The 19,226-nt window shown below is 56.0% G+C and overlaps 1 protein-coding gene across 2 annotated transcripts; it reads right to left on the reverse strand.

Annotated features, from left to right (window-relative positions):
* Positions 1–6,300: 6,300 nt before the first annotated feature.
* On the reverse strand, positions 6,301–11,688 carry LOC140596156 (uncharacterized). 2 transcript variants are annotated; one of them, XM_072743592.1, is made up of 3 exons: positions 11,611–11,688; positions 8,401–8,474; positions 6,301–8,238 (listed from the first exon to the last, which is right to left on the reverse strand). In XM_072743592.1, exon 3 carries the CDS (start codon positions 8,216–8,218, stop codon positions 6,812–6,814), a length of 1,407 nt encoding a protein of 468 aa, XP_072599693.1. In that variant the 5' UTR covers positions 8,219–8,238; positions 8,401–8,474; positions 11,611–11,688; the 3' UTR covers positions 6,301–6,811. The 2 variants fall into 2 exon arrangements, with proteins under 2 accessions (XP_072599693.1, XP_072599694.1); XM_072743593.1 differs by lacking the exon at positions 11,611–11,688 and adding an exon at positions 11,437–11,531.
* Positions 11,689–19,226: the final 7,538 nt, after the last annotated feature.

Genomic DNA, 19,226 nt, shown 5'->3' on the forward strand with positions numbered 1-19,226 from the left:
TGGCCCTGTCTCTCTCAGGCAAAGTGTCCCTGCAAGAACACAGGGCCCCAACACTCCACAGAAGGAAGCCAGGGGGGCCCAGCCGTGGCCACACCTGCCAAAGTCTCCAGGAATCGTCCTGGATCATGCACAAGGGATGGGCCAGCTCTGGCTTCCAACTGGGCTGGGATGGGCGCCTCTCGCTCTTCACCTGGACCCCACGCAAGGCCTGGGAAGACTCCACAGCTGTCCCTGAGGCCTGGTCCCTAGGGATCCTGATGTGGGAGGCATCCCCTCATTTCTCACGTCGACCCCCGCCAGGGCCTGGACCAGGGCCAGGGCAGGGCACCCACCTCCTCTGCTGACCTGAGTGCAGACCCTCAGGCCCAGGTCCTCCCCTCCCTGAGCCCAGGGATCTGGAGAAGAGGAGGGGCTCCATGGCAGAGGCCCTGCCCCAGGTTCCCTTCCCAGGGCTGCCAGGGAGGGGCACCAGATTTCTGAGACATCCCCTCCTGGGCCTGAGGGCTGGCTTGGGAGCCACTGACTCCTTCAATATGGGGTGGGCGGGGGTCCCCGCACTGAATCTTGGCAGGCTCTAGGACTCTTGAGTATCTATCCCCCAGGTGAGCCTCCTCTCAAGCCCTGACTGGGTCCTCTCCCAGTGGGGTCCTCACCTCCCTGAGAACTGGGAGAGGAGCAGGAGGAGGTACCCTGTTATGTCCTGTGTCCCCATCCTGTCCCGTGTCCCCGGCCAGGCGGGTCACAACAGCAACCCCACCTCCACCCCCGCCCCTCAGTCCCCCAGCAAGATTAGGAAGGGCAGGCCTGGAGACATTTTTAAAATTCCCCTGGCCCCTCCGTCCTGGGGCTCTAATGCCCTCGGGCTCCTGGGAAGGTCCTCAGCATTATCCTGCCAGGGCCTGCTCTTCCTCCAGGTCCCCAACCTCCCATAGAGGGCACGGTGCCCCTCACACCAAGACCTCACCCTACCCAGGTCAGCCCACCTTCCTGCCACCCACCCGCCCATTGTGGTCTGTGTCCCTACGGCTGCAGTGCCCCTGTGGTCCTGGCCTTGGCCACCAGCCCCACGTGGGCCATTGCCCCCCACCCCACCCGACCCCACCGCCGTCCACACCCTGGAGGCAGTGCTCCAGCCCAATGGCCACAGGTGTGGGAGGCCCTGTCCCACAAGTGTCCACACAGCTCGGGACTCCACCCCCCGGCAGCCTCCCGAGGCTGGAGCAGGGGCAGGGCCGCGGTGCTGGTGGCTCCTGAGGGACACACTCCCTCAGGGGAATCAGTCCATTGGGGGTCCTCCCCTCAAGCCCTAACTGACCCCGGGCCCCTTGGGCAGCTGTACCGAGGACCTCCCCTCCGCCCAGACCCCCACGGGGACAGGGAGTGACCGTCTTTCCATCAGGACCATGACCCAGCCCGGGGGCTTCCCAGGGCTCACAGAGGGGGCTGAGCTGGGGGGCGGGGGACAGGCTCCCTGGGCCCTTCTACCCACCCCTGCTGGCGGAGCTCCCTGGGTGCCTGGGCCTCTGCCGGGCTCCACTGCCTGCCTCCCGGGACTGACTGTGGACTGGGGTGCAGGGTCACTCCGTCCTCCATGGACATCCTCGGCAGGAACCCAGCAGGACCTGGGCCCACCCTCTGCCCCCTCAGGGAGGCCCTGCTCTGAACACCAGCCCCCTGGTCTCTCAGAGCCCGGATGCGGAAGTGGGGCCTCACCACGTGTTCCCAACCCCCCTATGACCTTCCCGGGACCGACTCTGGGCTGGGGTGCGGGTCCCCCGGGCCTCTTCCGCATCCTCCCGGGGATTCCCAGCAGAACCCGGGGCCCTCCCCTCTGCCCACCTGTCCTAGGCCCTGCTCCTGATGCCAGGTGCCCTGTGTCTCGTGAGGCCCGGATCTGGAAGACTGGTCATCCTGCCTACGGGCTGCCCACAGAAGGGCGGGTCCCGGTCCCCCCCGAGGGGCCTCACAACCCTTGCGACTCTCCAAGGTTCCCCTCTGACCCCTCAAGGTCCATCCCTCGCCTCTCCTTAGCCCCTGGACCCTCCTCTCCGCCCCCCTCAACGTCTCCTCCCGCCAAACCCGGCCTCAGGCTCTCGGGTACCCGGATGTGCCAGGCCTGCCGCACCCGCCGCCACCATCTGGCCCCATGCCGCTCCCCCGCGGCCTTCCCGGGCTGACCGTGGGCCCTGACCTCCGCCGGGTCCCCTCTGTCCCCCTCAGGGTCCATCCCTCACCTCCCCTTAGCCCCGGGACCCTCCCCCCGACCCCCTCAGCGTCTGCTCCCGCCACACCGGGCCTCAGGCTCTCGGGTACCCGGATGTGCCAGGCCTGCCACACCCGCCGCCACCATCTGGCCCCATCCCGCTCCCCCGCGGCCTTCCCGGGCTCACCGTGGGCCCTGACCTCCGCCGGGTCCCCTCTGTCCTCCCTCGGGGTTCGTAGCTTGCCTCCCCTTCGCTCCTCAGCCGTGGACTCTGAGCACCTAAGAGCCGCTCCTAACGCCAAGTCTCTCAGAGACCCGGATGCGGAATTGGGCCCTCATCACGTGTTTGATGCCCCATCATCCCCCCCCACCTTCCGGGGACTGACCCCCCTGGAGCCTAGGGTTCCGCATCCCGCCCCTCCTCCCCGTGCTCACCGGAAATCCCTGCGGCACCTGGGTCCCCACCCCCCTCTGCCCACCGTCCAGGCCCCGCTCCTGTCGCCAAGGAACCCCAGTCTCTTAGGGACCCAGACGGGAAAGTCTGACTGGCACCTGCCCAACGGAAGATCTCCAGTCGGCCTGGGGTTGGGGGGCTCCCATCCCTGCAGACCTTCTGCTGAGTCCTCTCTGTCCCCCTCAGGGTCCATCCCTCAGTCCCCTTAGCTCCTGGACCCTCCCTCCACCCCCCTCAGCGTGTGCTCCCACCACACCAGGCCCCAGTCTCCCGGGTACCCGGATGTGCCAGGCCTGCCGCACCTGCCGCCTCCATCTGGCCCCATCCCACTCCTGCGCGGCCTTCCCGGGCTGAGGTTTCTGAAGTCCCGAGTCCCTCCATCATCCCTCCATATCCTCACCGGGAGGACCTGGGTCCACGCTCTGTCCACCTGAGGGACACCCTGCTTCTGAATCCAAGGGCGGTCAGTCTCTCGGGAAACCCGGATGTCGAAATCTGGCTGTGCTGCCCCCCTCCCCGCGGTTCCCCCTCCCAGCCCAGGGGCCATGCAGGCCTGACATCGCTGATGGCCTTCTGCTGGGGTTCCCTCTGTCCTCCCTCCGGGTTCATCCCTTGCTTTCCCTCCCGATACCCGCCAGGGCCCTCACCTCTCCTGCCTGAACATCTGCTCCTGCCACCAGGCCCACAGGCTCTCTGGGACCTGGATGCACAAGTCACACTTGACCTTGTCCCCATGCGGCCCTGGGGTCTTTTGGGCTGACCCTGGGGCCTGACCCCTGTGAGGTCCCCTCTGTCCTCCCTGCATCATGGACATTTTCCACTTAGGTAAAGGGCGTTAGGACGGATTCATGGAAAGCTACCTCCTGGACCCGAAGTTGTCCTTGCTCTGTTTTTCATGAGTACTTTTAGTTACTGCAGAGCTTCCAGCTGCCTGAGGCAAGGTTAGAGGAAGTAAATATTGAATTCTGGTGGACCTATGCTCAGCCTTAAGGATGTCAGGAGCAGAGTATTAAAAAGTAATCCAAAATGATAAAAAAAAAAGTAACCCAAAATGGCATATATATGCCTGTACTCAACCAGAAATCCACCTATCAGAGGAATTTTTCCATGTTTCCTTAAAAATTGCATGCATACATACATACATATACATATGCATATGTGAATCAAGTCGCTGTAGGGTCATTCACTGACACAGAATGCGGAGCGTGCCCCCTGCCTGGGCCTTCCACCTTCATGGATAAAACTCACAGTTCTCCAATTGCTCACATACCCGAGAATTCCAAGAGAAACTAATAATGAGGGTATCACCATAGACGTCTCTTCCCAGGTCCAAACACCATCTTGGAGGTGGGGATGCTCTCAACAGGATGGTCCACGGTGCTTCCTTCCTAGGAAACGTGGTCTATCAGGAGATTCTCAGCCCATGCATGGACCTTCTCCTGCCCTGGAGCCCACCCTTCCTCACCAGTTGAATAAGAAAAGGCGCCATCTCCACAGGATTCACAGCCCCCAAACATGTGCACCTTGGACCACTTCTTGTGACACAGGCCAGCCATCCTGCCACAGCACGACTCACACCCTGCTACGCCAGGACCTCAGAAGCCCCGGGGGGCCTCTTGAGCCAGGGACACTATTGTTACACAGTAGGTGCTCAACCAAAAGCGACTACATGATTTGTTGTGACAACTGACTTTATCCCTGGGAGGAGTTTCTGAGGTCACATTTGCCTTGGAATTCTTTGAACTTTCTCAAGCATCTCTTGTGTGACACCTACTTCCAAATACCTCCAAATACAGGACCACGTCTAGTTTTCAAATGATTCTGTAATCTCAGCGGGGACAATTCGCTTTATGCATTTAATGGCCAGAGGCTACTACAGAGTTAGGTTCTGTGTCGGGGGAGAGAAGGTGATTCCTACCTGTTCTACGCGGACCAGTGATGACTCATTAGCGGGCCAGGTCCAAGAGGTAGACAGAAGAACATGAGGCGAAAACCAGGGGAAGGCGCTGTCATTCGGGAAAGTGCTAAGTCTGGAAACATTGCCAGCACCTGGGCAGCCAGTTCACGAAGGCCTCTGGGGCTCAGACAGAAGAACTCTAGGTTAACGAGCCCACAGACACGACCCAAATCCTGTTTGATTCTCATTGTCGCCTGCCTTCCTTAGCCCAGGTCTCTGAACCTTTGCCACGGCATCCTTCCTTTTGTCACCTGGGAGACACCACGCTGTCCTCACTCCTGATGTAGGAGTCAGAAGGCTGGCCACAGGCTGGGCGGGGAGGGGACAGCGTGGACTCGACATGGCTTCACACCAGGCTTCTAGTCTCCGCCTCGTCACTCACCAGCCATGTGATCCTGGGAAAAGGACCAACCCTGAGAGCCTCGGGGTTGTCACCTGGGAAGTAGGTGGTTTGGAGACGCCCCGCCCTGTCAGAAGGCAGGAATGTGTGTTGGGGACAGGAAGCACCTTGCACAGCGCCTGGCATACATTGGAACCTGGATGAACGGCAGCTATGTTCAATGCTGTCCTGACCCCGGGGCCTCCCGCGCTCTCCTCTGGGATAGGTTTTGTTAGCCCGGCCAGAGTTAGAGTACCTGCAGCTCAACCTGACCTGGACCAGCTAATCGGCCAGAGAGGGTGCTTCAAATACGAAACTCAATCCATTTTCTAAATCAGGGGCTGTATGTGGGCTATAGGAGGCTATGTGTGGAACTCGGGTGCGGGGAGTTGTCCCAGCTGGATACAGCACAGAGGTGCGACAAGCCTACAGTTCGAGTCAAAGACCGACTCCTTCCCTCCCTCCCGGCTGCTCTTGCACCCAAACCACTGCTTTCCTTCAATTCTCCCCACCCAAACCTAGACCTTGCTGACGTACAGCTGTCCCAGTGACACCCAAGATAACCAAATTAAATGTCTTTTTGATGCCGTGGGTTCTGACTTTCCATGGTCAGGAACAAGAGAGTCAGTGGAGAGTCTTCGGGGCTCCACTTCAAGGAATATAGGGCTGTGTTCCTCCGGAAATCCTTGCACAGGATGCATATAAAACACCTAGTCTGTGCACTGTGTTCCACTGCACTGGGACCAGAGTGCAGGACAGCTTCCTCTCCTGCCCCTGGAAGACATAACTCTCTGGTTCGTCTATGATCCAGAAGGAACTTCTCAGAGCAACTGACCATGTTAGACTTTGCTCCCACCCCTAAGGCACCCTGTCTCCACATACGGGCGTGTCACCCCTCAACATCATGGTCATCAGCTGCACACAAGGAGTCACCGTGACAAGAGAACCTCAGCCACGGGGGCCTTGGCCCCTGCAGAGCCTGGCCCAGGAGCCGCCCCACCCCCTCATCCTTCTGCCACTTGGGGCTGGCAGGCTGGCCCAGGTCTCAGGGCACCCCTCCCCCCCTTCCTGCAGGACAGCGGCCGCTAGACACAGTCCCCAAAGGCTGCGTGGCCCTGGGGCCCTTGTGTCCTCACTGCTCACACACAGGGCCTCGCAGGGAGCAGAGCTCAGCCGCTGTGTGGCCGTGAGGGAGCCGCCAGCAGGGCTCCCCTGGCCTCAGGACCCTTCTCTCACATTCCTGAAAAACCAAGTGAATGCACGAGCACACATCTATGTTACTTTGGAAAAATGGCACACGGCACGGGTAAGAAGCAAAAGTGAACAAGGTTTATTTTCCTATTTGCACGCTCCAGCTCTTGCCTGCTCCACTCTTGGCCTTTCCAACAGATTCCAACGCCAATGCCCTGTGATTTCATCCACAACCCAAACAAAGAGGCAAGGTCCTCCAACTTGTTTACAGGACATGACAAAACTGTTAACTCTTGAACTGGGGAAGTACGAACGCAAAGGGGGGTGTGTCACTGACACACTGGGCTGAGGAAACCTTCTATCCCAAGGAACAAACATGGAGAGCTTCCTCAAAGAAACCAAGCTCTGGAGGTCAGGGTGTTGCAGAGCCCAGGCCCCCAGAGAGGCTCTTGGCCATGCTCTCCCCCAACCTGCCCTGGCCCTTAACTCCTTAGAACGCCCTGGACTTTCTCTTTACACACCCAACAGGACAACACCGGGAGGAAGCACCCTAAGTCCCCCTTCATGCCAGCCCCACCAAAGCTTGGAAAGGGCCTGGCCGCCTCTGGGGCTGTGGCCCCCTCTTCCTTATCTCAGAATCTGTTCACACAGGGCCAGGGAGGAAACCACGAGGCTGCTACTGACTTGGAACGCGTAGTCCATGACCTGCAACTTGCTGGTTTCCACATGGGCCCTGGGCCCCCACAGGAACTCATAGCGGACAGGGTCACTGCCCACCACCGGCCGGCACTCCAGGTAGCCTTCCTGCACCCAGACATTGGTGAGGAGGTCCCTGGGCTCCCCATAGATGATGTGCTCCTGGCCATCGTATACCTCCATGACCCTCAGCGCCTCCCACACCTCCTCCTCGGGGGCACAGTCGTCCTCCAGGACGATCAACCCCAGGACCAGCCCCAGGAGGCTAGTCTTGGGCAGGCCCCCCTGACCGCTCACCATCCCATCCCAGGTGAGGCCCAGGATGATGTTGAGGTGATAGCAGTGCTCGATGGGATCCACTTCTATCACGTCTAGGCCAAGGACAAGCCTCAAGCAGCGGGACGCTTGACTCAAGATGACAGGGAAGTCGTCCTGGAATTCTGGGGTGATGACCTCCAGCATCTGTTCCTTGCTGATGGGCTGCTTGATGCGATACTTGAGGAGCAGGAACATCACCAGCGCAGCCGTCTTCATGTGGAAACTGCCCTCGGGCTGCTCATCTTCCTGCTGTTCAGGTGGGGATGACCCCACCTCCTCTGGGCTATAGGGACCAGCAGGCTGGGGCTGACCAAGGCCACCGGATGCCCCACCACAGGGGTGCAGGTCAGCATCTTCCTGCCTTTCATTTCCCCTTGCGACCACCTCCCCTGAGCTGTAGGGGTCAGCAGGCTGGAGCTGGCCAAGGCCACTGGCTGCCCCATCACAGGGGTACGGGTCAGCATCTTCCTGCCCTTCATTTACCCTTGCGACCACCTCCCCTGGGATGTAGGGGTCAGCAGGCTGGGGCTGGCCAAGGCCACTGGCTGCCCCATCACAGGGGTACGGGTCAGCATCTTCCTGCCCTTCACTTCCACTTGTGACCACCTCCCCTGGTGTGTAGGAGCCAGCAGGCTTGGGCTGGCCATCATAGGGGGAGGAGACAGCATCTTCCTGCCCTTCACTTCCACTTGAGCCCACCTGCCCTGGGCTGTTGGGGCCGGCAGGCTGGGGCTGGCCAAGGCCTCTGGCTGCCCTGCCACTGGGGGAGGAGTTGGCACTCTGAGAGCTCTGGGGAGGACTTGGGGACCCCTCAGTAGCAGACCCCTCTTCTGTGGGGCCAAGGAGGCCATATAAGGATAAGGAAGGGGATGAGGAGGACAGAGAGGGAAGAGACCAGGGAGATGGAACCTGCCCCTCCTCCTCCTCCTCAGCTGTGGACTGCAGGGCATTCAGCAGGCCCTGGGCCTCTTCCGGGTCTTCTCCCAGCTCCCAAAGCTCATTGCTCTTCCCTAGGGACATGGTGTCAGATTCAGGCTGACCTGAAGAGACAGGAGGGAAGGCCTGTCAGGGGGCAGCCCGGATAAGACACCCCAAGGTGCCAGGGCTGACAGGGGGCCGTGCCGGGCTCCCCTGGAGAGGGCTCCCTTCTGTTGGGCTGGGAGAGCCCCTGACACCAGGCTCGGAGAGAGTGTGCACCTCACCTGGACAAGTGGCTCTGGCCCGTGCCTCCTCAGCTCTGTGTCCTGAGGGACCCCGCTGCCAGTTCTTGAAGTCTCTGCAGGAGGGAAGGAGGAGGTGCCTCAGGGTGCAGACTGCCAGCCCAGCTCTGGGCCCCAGTGTGGAGAGGAGGGTTGGCTCACACTCTGGGAGGTCCCCTGCAGTCCAGGTGGGGGGTCCCCTCCTTGGCCTCTCAAGTGACTGCCCTGGCCCTGTCCCTCTCAGGCCAAAGTGTCCCTGCAAGACCACAGGGCCCTGAGACTCTACAGAGGGGAGCCAGGGGGGCCCAGCTGTGGTCACTCCTGCCAAAGTCTCCAGGACTCGTCCTGGATCATGCACAAGGGATGGGTCAGCTCTGGCTTCTATCTGGGCTGGGATGGGGGCACCTCTTACTCTTCACCTAGAACCTCATGTAACCCTGGGAAGACTCTCCGGCTAGCCCTGAGGCCACCCTCCTTGCACCTTCCTTGCAAGGCCCCCTGCCACGACCTGCCACCAGCCAAAGTCCAGAGAAATCAGTCAGGTCACCTGTCCCGCCTCTTCCCATGGCCCACAAAAGCAGTCGGGGCGGCCTGAGCCCTAGGCATCCTGATGTGGAAGGCATCCCCTCATTTCTCACCTCAACCCCCAGCAGGGCCGGGACCAGGGCCAGGGCAGGGCACCCACCTTCTCTGCTGACCTGAGTCCAGACCCTCAGGCCCAGATCCTCCCTTCCCTGAGCCCAGAGATCTGGAGAAGAGAAGGAGCTCCATGGGAGAGGCCCCGCCCCAGGTTCCCTTCCCAGGGCTACCAGGGAGGGGCACCCAGATTTCTGGGCCATTCCCTTCTGGGCCTGAGGGCTGGCTTGGGAGCCCCTCACCCTTTCAATGTGGGGTATGTGGGGGGGGAGGGTCCCCACGCTGATTGTTGGCAGGCCCCTGGGTCTCCTGGGTATTATTCCCCAGGTGGGCTTCCTCCCAAGCCCTGACTGGGACCTCTCCCTTGGGGTCCTCAACTACCTGAGAACTTGGAGAGGAGCAGGAGGAGGTACCTTGTCGTATCCTGTGTCCCCGTCCTGTCCTCTGTCCCTGTCCAGGCTGGTCACAGCCACAACCCCACCCCCGAAACCCAGTCCCCCAGCAAGATCAGGAAGGGCAGGCCTGGATTCCGGCCCCTTTGCCTGGGGCGTGAATGTCCTCAGGCTCTTGGGAGGGTCCTCAGCATTATCCTGCCAGGGCCTGCTCTTCCTCCGGGCCCCCAACCTCCCATAGAGGACATGTGCCCCTCACACCAAGACCTCACCCTCCCCAGGTCAGCCCACCTTCCTGCCGCCCACCCGCCCCGGGGACAAGTGAGCATGCCACTGAGGGCCAGTGCTCTCCCATCCTCCATGGGCAGCCAACGGGGCAGGGACCCACTCTGTTGCACAGGCTTCCTTGCTCATGGGCCAGGTGGGGTGAGCCAGGGTGTCCCCAAGGTCCTCACTCTGACTCCCCGCAGGTCCTGTGCCCTCCACACACACCCTCACCCCAACCACTCCCAAGGCCCTGCTCCTTTGAAGCACAAGCCCTGAGGCCCTAACACTAAGAGGTGGACATCAGGACCATAGCATGGGCTCATCTTGCATGGGGGCCTCCTTCCTCCCTGGACTGCACGTGCTGGGGCCCAGGGTCCGTCAGTCCCCCCTCTGGTAGTCACCTTCAATCCCCTCAGGCCCCAGGTCAGCCCTGGGCGGGCCCCAACCCCACTCCTTCCACCAAGCCCCCAAGCTCTAGGAGACTTGGCTGCCAAGCCAGAGCACGTCCCAAGTGGTCATCGGGCCCCAGGGGCTCCCAGGACCCAGTCTAGTCTGTGTCCCTAGGGCTTCAGTGCCCCTGCAGCCCTGGCCTTGGCCGCCAGCCACACGTGGTCCATTGCCCCCCACCCCACCCGACCCCACCGCCGCCCACACCCTGGAGGCAGTGCTCCAGCCCAATGGCCACAGTGTGGGAGGCCCCAACGCACCAGGCAGCTCAGGACTTGTCCACCGCCACGCGGCCTCCCAAGGCTGAAGCAGGGGCAGGGCCGTGGTGCTGGGGGCTCCCTGGGGACCAACACCCTCGGGGAGACTCAGTCCCCCAGGGGTCCTCGCCTCCACCCCTAGCAGACCCCGGGCCCCTTGGGCAGCCATCCCGAGGCCGGGCCGCTCACACCCAGGCCCTCCCCTCCGCCCGGACCCCAACGGAGGCAGGGAGTGACCGTCTTTCCATCAGGACCGCGACCCAGCCCGGGGGGGCTTCCCAGGGCTCACAGAGGGGGCTGAGCTGGGGGGCGGGGGACAGGCTCCCTGGGCCCTTCTTCCCCACCCCTGCTGGCGGGGCTCCCTGGGTGCCTGGGCCTCTGCCGGGCTCCACTGCTTGCCGGCCCATCGGCTCCTGGACACGGACACGAGGGGCGGGCAGAGCTTCGGGGACCCGGATACGCGGGTCGGGACACGCACACAGACACGCGGCGTGGCCCCGTCCCGCACTCGGCCTGCCTCCCGGGACCGACTCTGGGCTGGGGTGCGGGGTCCCCCGGGCCTCTTCTGCATCCTCCCCGGGATTCCCAGCAGCACCCGGGGCCCTCCCCTCTGCCCACGTGTCCTAGGCCCTGCTCCTGACGCCAGGGGCCCCCAGTGCCTCGGGAGGCCCGGATGTGGAAGTCTGAGCACCCATACTCCCAAGTGAGGGCAAGTCCCCATCCCAGGGGGCCTCACAGCTCTTACGACCCTCCGACGGGGTCCCCTTTGTCCCTGTCAATGGTCCATCCCTCGCCTCTCCTTAGCCCTGGACCCCCCCTCCGCCCCCCTCAACATCTGCTCCCGCCACACCAGGCCTCAGGCTCTCAGGTACCCGGATGTGCCAGGCCTGCCGCACCCGCCGCCACCATCCGGCCCCATCCCGCTCCCCCGCGGCCTTCCCCGGGCTGACCGTGGGCCCTGACCTCCGCCGGGTCCCCTCTGTCCCCCTCAGGGTCCTTTCCTCGCCTCCCCTTAGCCCCGGGACCCTCCCTCCGCCTACCTCAGGGTCTGCTCCCGCCACACCGGGCCTCAGGCTCTCGGGTACCCGGATGTGCCAGGCCTGCCGCACCCGCCGCCACCATCTGGCCCCATCCCGCTCCCCCGCGGCCTTCCCGGGCTCACCGTGGGCCCTGCCCTCCGCCGGGTCCCCTCTGTCCTCCCTCGGGGTTCCTACCTTGCCTCCCCTTCGCTCCCCAGCCGTGGACTCTGAGCACCTAAGAGCCGCTCCTAACGCCAAGTCTCTCAGAGACCCGGATGCGGAATTGGGCCCTCATCACGTGTTTGATGCCCCATCATCCCCCCCCACCTTCCGGGGACTGACCCCCCTGGAGCCTAGGGTTCCGCATCCCGCCCCTCCTCCCCGTGCTCACCGGAAATCCCTGCGGCACCTGGGTCCCCACCCCCCTCTGCCCACCGTCCAGGCCCCGCTCCTGACGCCAAGGAACCCCAGTCTCTTAGGGTCCCCCTCTGCCCACCGTCCAGGCCCCGCTCCTGACGCCAAGGAACCCCAGTCTCTTAGGGACCCAGACGGGAAAGTCTGACTGGCACCTGCCCAACGGAAGATCTCCAGTCGGCCCGGGGTTGGGGGGCTCCCATCCTGGAGACCCTCCGCTGGGTCCCTTCTGTCCCCCTCAGGGTCCATCGCTCAGTCCCCATAGCCCCGGGACCCTCCCTCCGCCCCCCTCAGCGTCTGCTCCCTCCACACCTGGCCTCAGGCTCTCGGGTACCCGGATGTGCCAGGCCTGCCGCACCTGCCGCCACCATCTGGCCCCATCCCGCTCCCCCGCGGCCTTCCTGGGCTGAGGTGGGCTCTGACCTCCATCGGGTCCCCTCGGTCCTCCCTCAGGGTCCATCCCTTGACTCTCATTACCTTTTGGGGCAGCTTCTCTGAGGACCTGAGAGCTGCTCCTTACAGGACGCCCTTAGGCCTTTAGACATCAGAGGTGGAAGTTGGACTCCTCACGTGATCCCAGCACCCCCACAGCACTCCCACCCCCAGGAACCTTCCGGGACTGACTCTGGCCTGGGGTTTATGGCCCCTCGATCATCCCTCTGAATCCTCACCACGTAGCCTCTCATGACCTGGGAGTCACTCTGTCCACCTGAGGGGGAGCACTGCTCTTTACCCCTGGCCCTTAATCCCTCAGAGACTAGGATGCGGAAGTCTGGGTTTACCCTGTGTTCTCACCCCACACCTCCACCCCAATGCACGTGGACCTTCTCGGACTGACTATTCTGAACTCCAGAGTCCCTCTGTCATCCCTCTGCATCCTCACAATGAATCCTATCAGGAACTGGGGGCCACTCTGCCCACCTCAGGGGGGGAGGCCTGGTGTTTATCCCAGGCCCTTAGTCCCTCAGAGGCCCGATTGCAGAAGTCTGGACTCACTGTGTGTTCCCACCCTCCACCCCTCACCCCAACCCACTTGGATCTTCCCGGACTGACTCTATTCTAGTGTCCCTCAGTCATCCCTCTGCATCATCTCACCACATGTCCCAGAACCTGGGGTCCCCTCTCTGCCCACCTGAGGGAGGCCCTGCTTCTTACATCAGGCCTCTGGACTCTCTAATACCCAGATGTACAGCATGTTTTATCCCGCCCTGCCCAGGGCCATCCAGTGACTGACTCATTTTGGAAGTCCAGAAGCTCTTACTTCCCTTCCAGTCTTCCTCTGAATCCTAACACCATCTGGGCCCTCCACTCTCTTGACCTGAGTCCCTGCTCCTTACACCTGGCCCACAGTGTTTCTGAGACCCAGATGTACAAGTCAGGTCTCAATGCATGTCCCTATCCCTCCATGGGCCTTCCTGAACTGACACTAGTGCCTGTTGTCTGTGAGATGCCCTCTGTCCTAGGGTCCTGAGTCCTCTTCAGTCCTCCCTTAGTGTCTTTAGTTACCTTCACATCTGGCCATGTCTGAGACTCCTCCCTGTGTTGGCCTGAGAGTGCACATCTGAGACCAAGTGAAACCTCTTTAGGAATCACAAGGCAGAAGTGAAAATACAATACATCAGGCCAGATTGTCATGGGGCTTCCCACAACTGACAGCTAGAGTAGGATTTTGTTGCTGGTGGGAGTTTCCTCTCTTGTGGCATGGAGAGGCCCCTCAATCTTCCCTCAGAATCTGCACCTTGATTACTGACAGGATGAGGGCCCTTCCTCTACTGACCTGAGTCCAGCTCCTTCAGATCAAGGCCTTTCCCTCCTTGAGATGCCCCCTCTTGCCAGAAGAACTCAAAGGCTACCATATAGGGCTGTGTTTTCCTGGGGCCTCCCAGAGCCAATAGCAGGTTCAGTGTGGGTCTGATGACCCTTCTTTTCTGAAGTCAAGGGTCCTTTTAGTCCTTTATCAGGATCCTTTCTTAATTCCTGGCAGGTCCTGGTACACCTTTCTCTGCTGATCTTGTGAGACCTGTATCCCTCCTCTTCAGAAGGAATTCAGGGACCTCTACATCTCTCTGAATTGGGTCCTCCAGGGAATGACCACAGGGACAGGGTGAAGCTGGGATCCATCTATTATGCTTTGGGAGGTTCCTTCAATGCTCCTTGAAGATCCTCACTCTGACTTCTGGAAGGGCCTTAGACTCCTCCCTCTACTGACCTGAATCCTTCCCCTTCTGGCCAAGGCTTTCATTGCTCTGGGACCCCTAAGGTAGAAAGAGGGGACCTCTCAGCCTGACAGTTCTACTGGGGTCTCCCAAGCCTGTCATCAGGTTTGGAACTGGATTCTCTGGGCCCTCTTGGGAGGGTGAACCCCCTCAGTCCATACTAGCAAGGGTCCTCATCTTAGCTCCTGGTTCTTTGATTAAATGCTAGTTGGGAAATGTCCCTTTCCTGTCATATCCAAGTATTTGCTCAGCTACAACCCATGCAGAGAATGACTCAGTATCCCAGAATAGATACTAATGGACAGCTACAGCACCCATAACTCGTAGTGGAGGGTCAGAGAAGCACAATTTCCGGTGGTTTTTCTTTACCAAACAGGCTTCAGAAACATTTTGTTCTAAAAGATTTATTTTTCACGTGGAAGAAGCTGAGCTGCAGGATTTGAAGAGATCTTGCTGTATTTTTTAAATTTTTATTTATTTATTTATGATAGTCACACACCGAGAGAGAGAGAGAGAGAGAGAGAGAGAGAGAGGCAGAGACACAGGCAGAGGGAGAAGCAGGCCCCACACCGGGAGCCCAACGTGGGATTTGATCCCGGGTGTCCAGGATCGCGCCCTGGGCAGGCGCCAAACCGCTGCGCCACCCAGAGATCCCGATCTTGCTGTTTTTAGGATATCTAACATTGTATCATGGAGTACAATGGTTCTCACTTTCTTAACCTTCATCCCTAGTTAAAATATAGGTATTTTATATTTCTACAGAGCTTCTATTTAGCATACACATAAAATATCACAAAAGAATACCTATACTTACTGTGTGTGGATCACTCTGACACTTCCTATTCTATTCCCAGTCCATTTTTTCCCCATCTCATGACTTATTTATTTTATAACTGGAAGTTTGTATTTTGTAATCCCCTTTACCTATGTCACCCACCCCACCATCCCCTCCTCTCTTGCTACTACCGTTTTGTTCTTTGTACTTATGAGTCTTTCCAGTCCAGTCTTCTATTAAAATAATTTTTTTTGAAAGGCTGGTTCTCACTTGTCAAAAGTTCAAAAATGACAGAAGTAAAACCAATGAATCACCAAGGTAATAATTAGTAAAAGTTTATTGTGCACAAACCAAAAATACAGTGTGTGAACTGGGAGCACTCAAACCAAACATAGAATATGGCTCAGAGGTGTATTCTTATAAAGCAGTTTATATAGTAAGAAGGCAGAGGCTTTTTACTCCTCACAGTGATAAGTTATAGTATCAGAATTTTCTCAAACAACAGGGAATTGGTTAGCGGTCACCTCATATCAGTTTTGGAAAAAGAGTTTAAGTTTTGCTTATGATTTCCAGAGGCATAAGCAAGAAATGATTCAGCTTGCTAGTCTTGTAAAATAAGGTAAATTAAGCTTTGTTTGTATGGCTTAGCTGGTCTTGTCTGTTCAGGAAGTTTTCAAGGCTGATCTGCATTTCTTTTTGATTGTTAACATGCTAAAATGATTTCAGGTGTTTATTAACACAGTTTTTTTGAGGGGGTCTTACTACCTTCAGGTATCCTTCTGTCCTGATATTACCCCAAGGTTGCTGGCGTCAGTGCTCTGAGGCCCTGCCTCATATTTCTTCAAGTAGAGGCAGAAGTTGAAAATCATTCCCCCACCGATTTACCCCAAAGATACAGATGCAGTGAAAAACCGAGACACCTGCACCCCAATGTTTATAGCAGCAATGTCCACAATAGCCAAACTGTGGAAGGAGCCTCGGTGTCAATCGACAGATGATGGATAAAGAAGATGTGGTCTATGTATACAATGGAATATACCATATAACATTTTCCAAAAAAATCTAAACAAAACTGAGAAAGCCAGGAGTGGGGACCCTGAAAATTGCTGAGCTGGTGCTAGTGTCTGGGACAAGTGGGTGGGGAGAAGCCCGGAAGTTGGGAGGTGCTGTAGGCTGCCTAGATGGAGATGATAGGATAGGTGGGGGAATTATTTTCTTTTGTATATTTTTTTATCGGAGTTCGATTTGCCAACATATAGTATAACACCCAGGGCTCATCCCGTCAAGTCCCCCCCCTCAGTGCCCGTCACTCGGTCATCCCCATCCCCCACCCACCTCCCCTTCCACCACCCCTAGTTTGTTTCCCAGAGTTAGCAGTCTCTCATGCTCTGTCTCCCTTTCTGATATTTCCCACTCATTTTCTCTCCTTTCCCCATTTATTCCCTTTCACTATTTTTTATATTCCCTAAATTAATGAGACCATATAATGTTTGTCCTTCTCCGATTGACTTATTTCACTCAGCATAATACCCTCCAGTTCCATCCATGTCGAAGCAAATGGTGGCTATTTGTCGTTTCTAATGGCTGAGGAATACTCCATTATATACATATACCACAGCTTCTTTATCCATTCATCTGTTGATGGACACGGAGGCTCCTTCCACAGTTGGGCTACTGTGGACATTGCTGCTAGAAACATCGGGGTGCAGGTGTCCCGGCGCTTCACTGCATCTGTATCTCTGGGGTAAATCCCCAGCAGTGCAATTGCTGGGTCGTAGGGCAAGTCTATTTTTAACTCTTTGAGGAACCTCCACACAGTTTTCCAGAGTGGCTGCACCATTTCACATTCCCACCAACAATATAAGAGGGTTCCCCTTCCTCCACATCCTCTCCAACATTTGTGGTTTCCTGCCTTGTTAATTTTCCCCATTCTCACTGGTGTGAGGTGGTATCTCATTGTGGTTTTGATTTGTATTTCCCTGATGGCAAGTGATGTTTTGTTACCTAATTTTCAATGAGTGAAATCATAGGGTATTTGTCTTTCACTGACTGACTTATTTCACTTAGTATAATACATTCTAGCTCTATCCATGTCCTTGTAAATGGCAAGATTTCATTCTTTTTGCCGAGTAATATTCCATTGTGTATATATATGTTTTATATATGTATATATAAAATATGTATATATACACATATGTATATATTTATATATATGCAAATATATGTATATATACACACAAATATGTATGTATATATGTGTATATATATATCAGAACTTCTTTATCCATTCATAAATTGATGAACACTTGGGCTTTTTCCATAATTTAGGTATTTTTAAAAAGATTCTATTTATTTATTTATTCATGAGAGACATACAGAGAGAGAGAGAGAGAGGCAGACACATAGGCAGAGGAAGAAGCAGGCTCCTGGTGGGGAGCCTGATGCGGGACTCGATCCCAGGACTCCAGATCATGACCTGAGCCAAAGGCAGTTGCTCAACTACTCAGCCACCCAGGCACCCCCATAATTTAGCTATTGTTGATAATGATCCCATAAACATCAGGATGCTTGTGTCACTTTGAATCAGTATTTTCGTATCCTTTGGATAGATACCTCATAGTACAATTGCTGAATTGTAGGGTAGTTCTATTTTTAATTTTTTGAGGAACCTCCATACGGTTTTCCAGAATTCCTGCACCAGTTTGCATTCCCACAAACAATGTAAGAGAGTTCCCTTTTCTCTGCATCCTCACCAACATCTGTTGTTACCTGTGTTGTTAATTTTAGCCATTCTGACTGGTGTAAGGTGATATCTCATGGTAGTTTTGATTTGTATTTTCGGATGGTCAGTGATGTGGAGCATCTTTTCATGCATCTGCAGGGAATGTATATTTTCTTTGAAAAATGTCTATTCATGTCCTCTGTCCATTTCTTAACTGGATTACTTGTTTTTTGGGTGTTGGGTGTGATAAGTTCTTTATATACTTTGGATACTAACCTTTTAACAGATATGTCATTTGCAAATATCTTCTCCCATTCCATAGGCTGCCTTTCAGTTGTGTTGATTGTTTCCTCTGCTGTGCAGAATCTGTTTTTCTTGATGAAATCCCAATAGTTTATTTCTGCTTTTGTCTCCCTTGCCTCAGGAGATGTGTCTAGTAAGAAGTTTCTATAGCCATTGTCATTATTGGTGCATAGAAATGCAACAGATTTCTGTACATTGATTTTGTATCCTGTGACTTGCTGAATTTGTCTATCAGTTTTAGCAATTTTTTGGTGGAGTCTTTCGGGTTTTCACTCCTTCCTTGCTGATTTGAATGCCTTTTATTTCTTTTTGTTATCTGATTGCAGAGGAAGTACTTCTAGTGCCACGTTAAGTAACAATGGTGAGAGTGGACATCCCTGTTTTGTTCCTGGTTCTAGAGGAAAAGTTCTCAGTTTTTCCCCATTGAAGATGCTATTAGCTGCGGGTCTTTTGTGTATGACCTTTATGATGTTGAGGTATGTTTCCTCTATCCCTACTTTGTTGAGGGTTTTTATCAAGAATGGACACTGTACTTTGTCAAGTGCTTTTTCTGCATCTATTGAAAGGATCATGTGATCTTTTTTTAATTTTTATTTATTTATGATAGTCACAGAGAGAGAGAGAGGCAGAGACACAGGCAGAGGGAGAAGCAGGCTCCATGCACCGGGAGCCCGACGTGGGACTCGATCCCGGGTCTCCAGGATCGCGCCCTGGGCCAAAGGCAGGCGCTAAACTGATGCGCCACCCAGGGATCCCAGGATCATGTTGTCTTTATCCTTTCTTTTATTAATGTGGTATATGATGTTGATTTATTTGTGAATATTGAACCACCCTTGCAGCCCAGGAATAAATCTCGCTTGATCTTAGTGAATAATTGTTTTAATGTACTGGTGGATTTGATTTGCTGGTAATTTGTTGGAATATTTGCATCCATGTTCATCAGGTTTATTGGACTATAATTCTCTTTTTTTAGTTGAATCTGTCTGGTTTTATTTTGTCCTTTTTATTCTTTTGTTTCTTTTTTAAAATTTATTATTAGTATTATTATTTATTGGAGTTCAATTTGCCAACATATAGCATAACACTCAGTGCTCATCCCGCCAAGTGCCCACCTCAGTGCCTGTCACCCAGTCACCCCAACCCCCCGCCCACCTCCCTTGCCACTACCCCTTGTTCGTTTCCCAGAGTTAAGTATCTCTCATGTTTTGTCACCCTCACTGATATTTTCACTCATTTTCTCTCCTTTCCCCTTTATTCTCTTTCACTACTTTTTATATTCCCCAAATGAATGAGACCATATAATGTTTGTCCTTTTCCGACTGACTTATTTCACTCAGCATAATACCCTCCAGTTCCATCCACGTCGAAGCAAATGGTGGGT

Source organism: Vulpes vulpes, chromosome X (genome assembly GCF_048418805.1).
Source record: "Vulpes vulpes isolate BD-2025 chromosome X, VulVul3, whole genome shotgun sequence".
NCBI lineage: Eukaryota > Metazoa > Chordata > Mammalia > Carnivora > Canidae > Vulpes > Vulpes vulpes.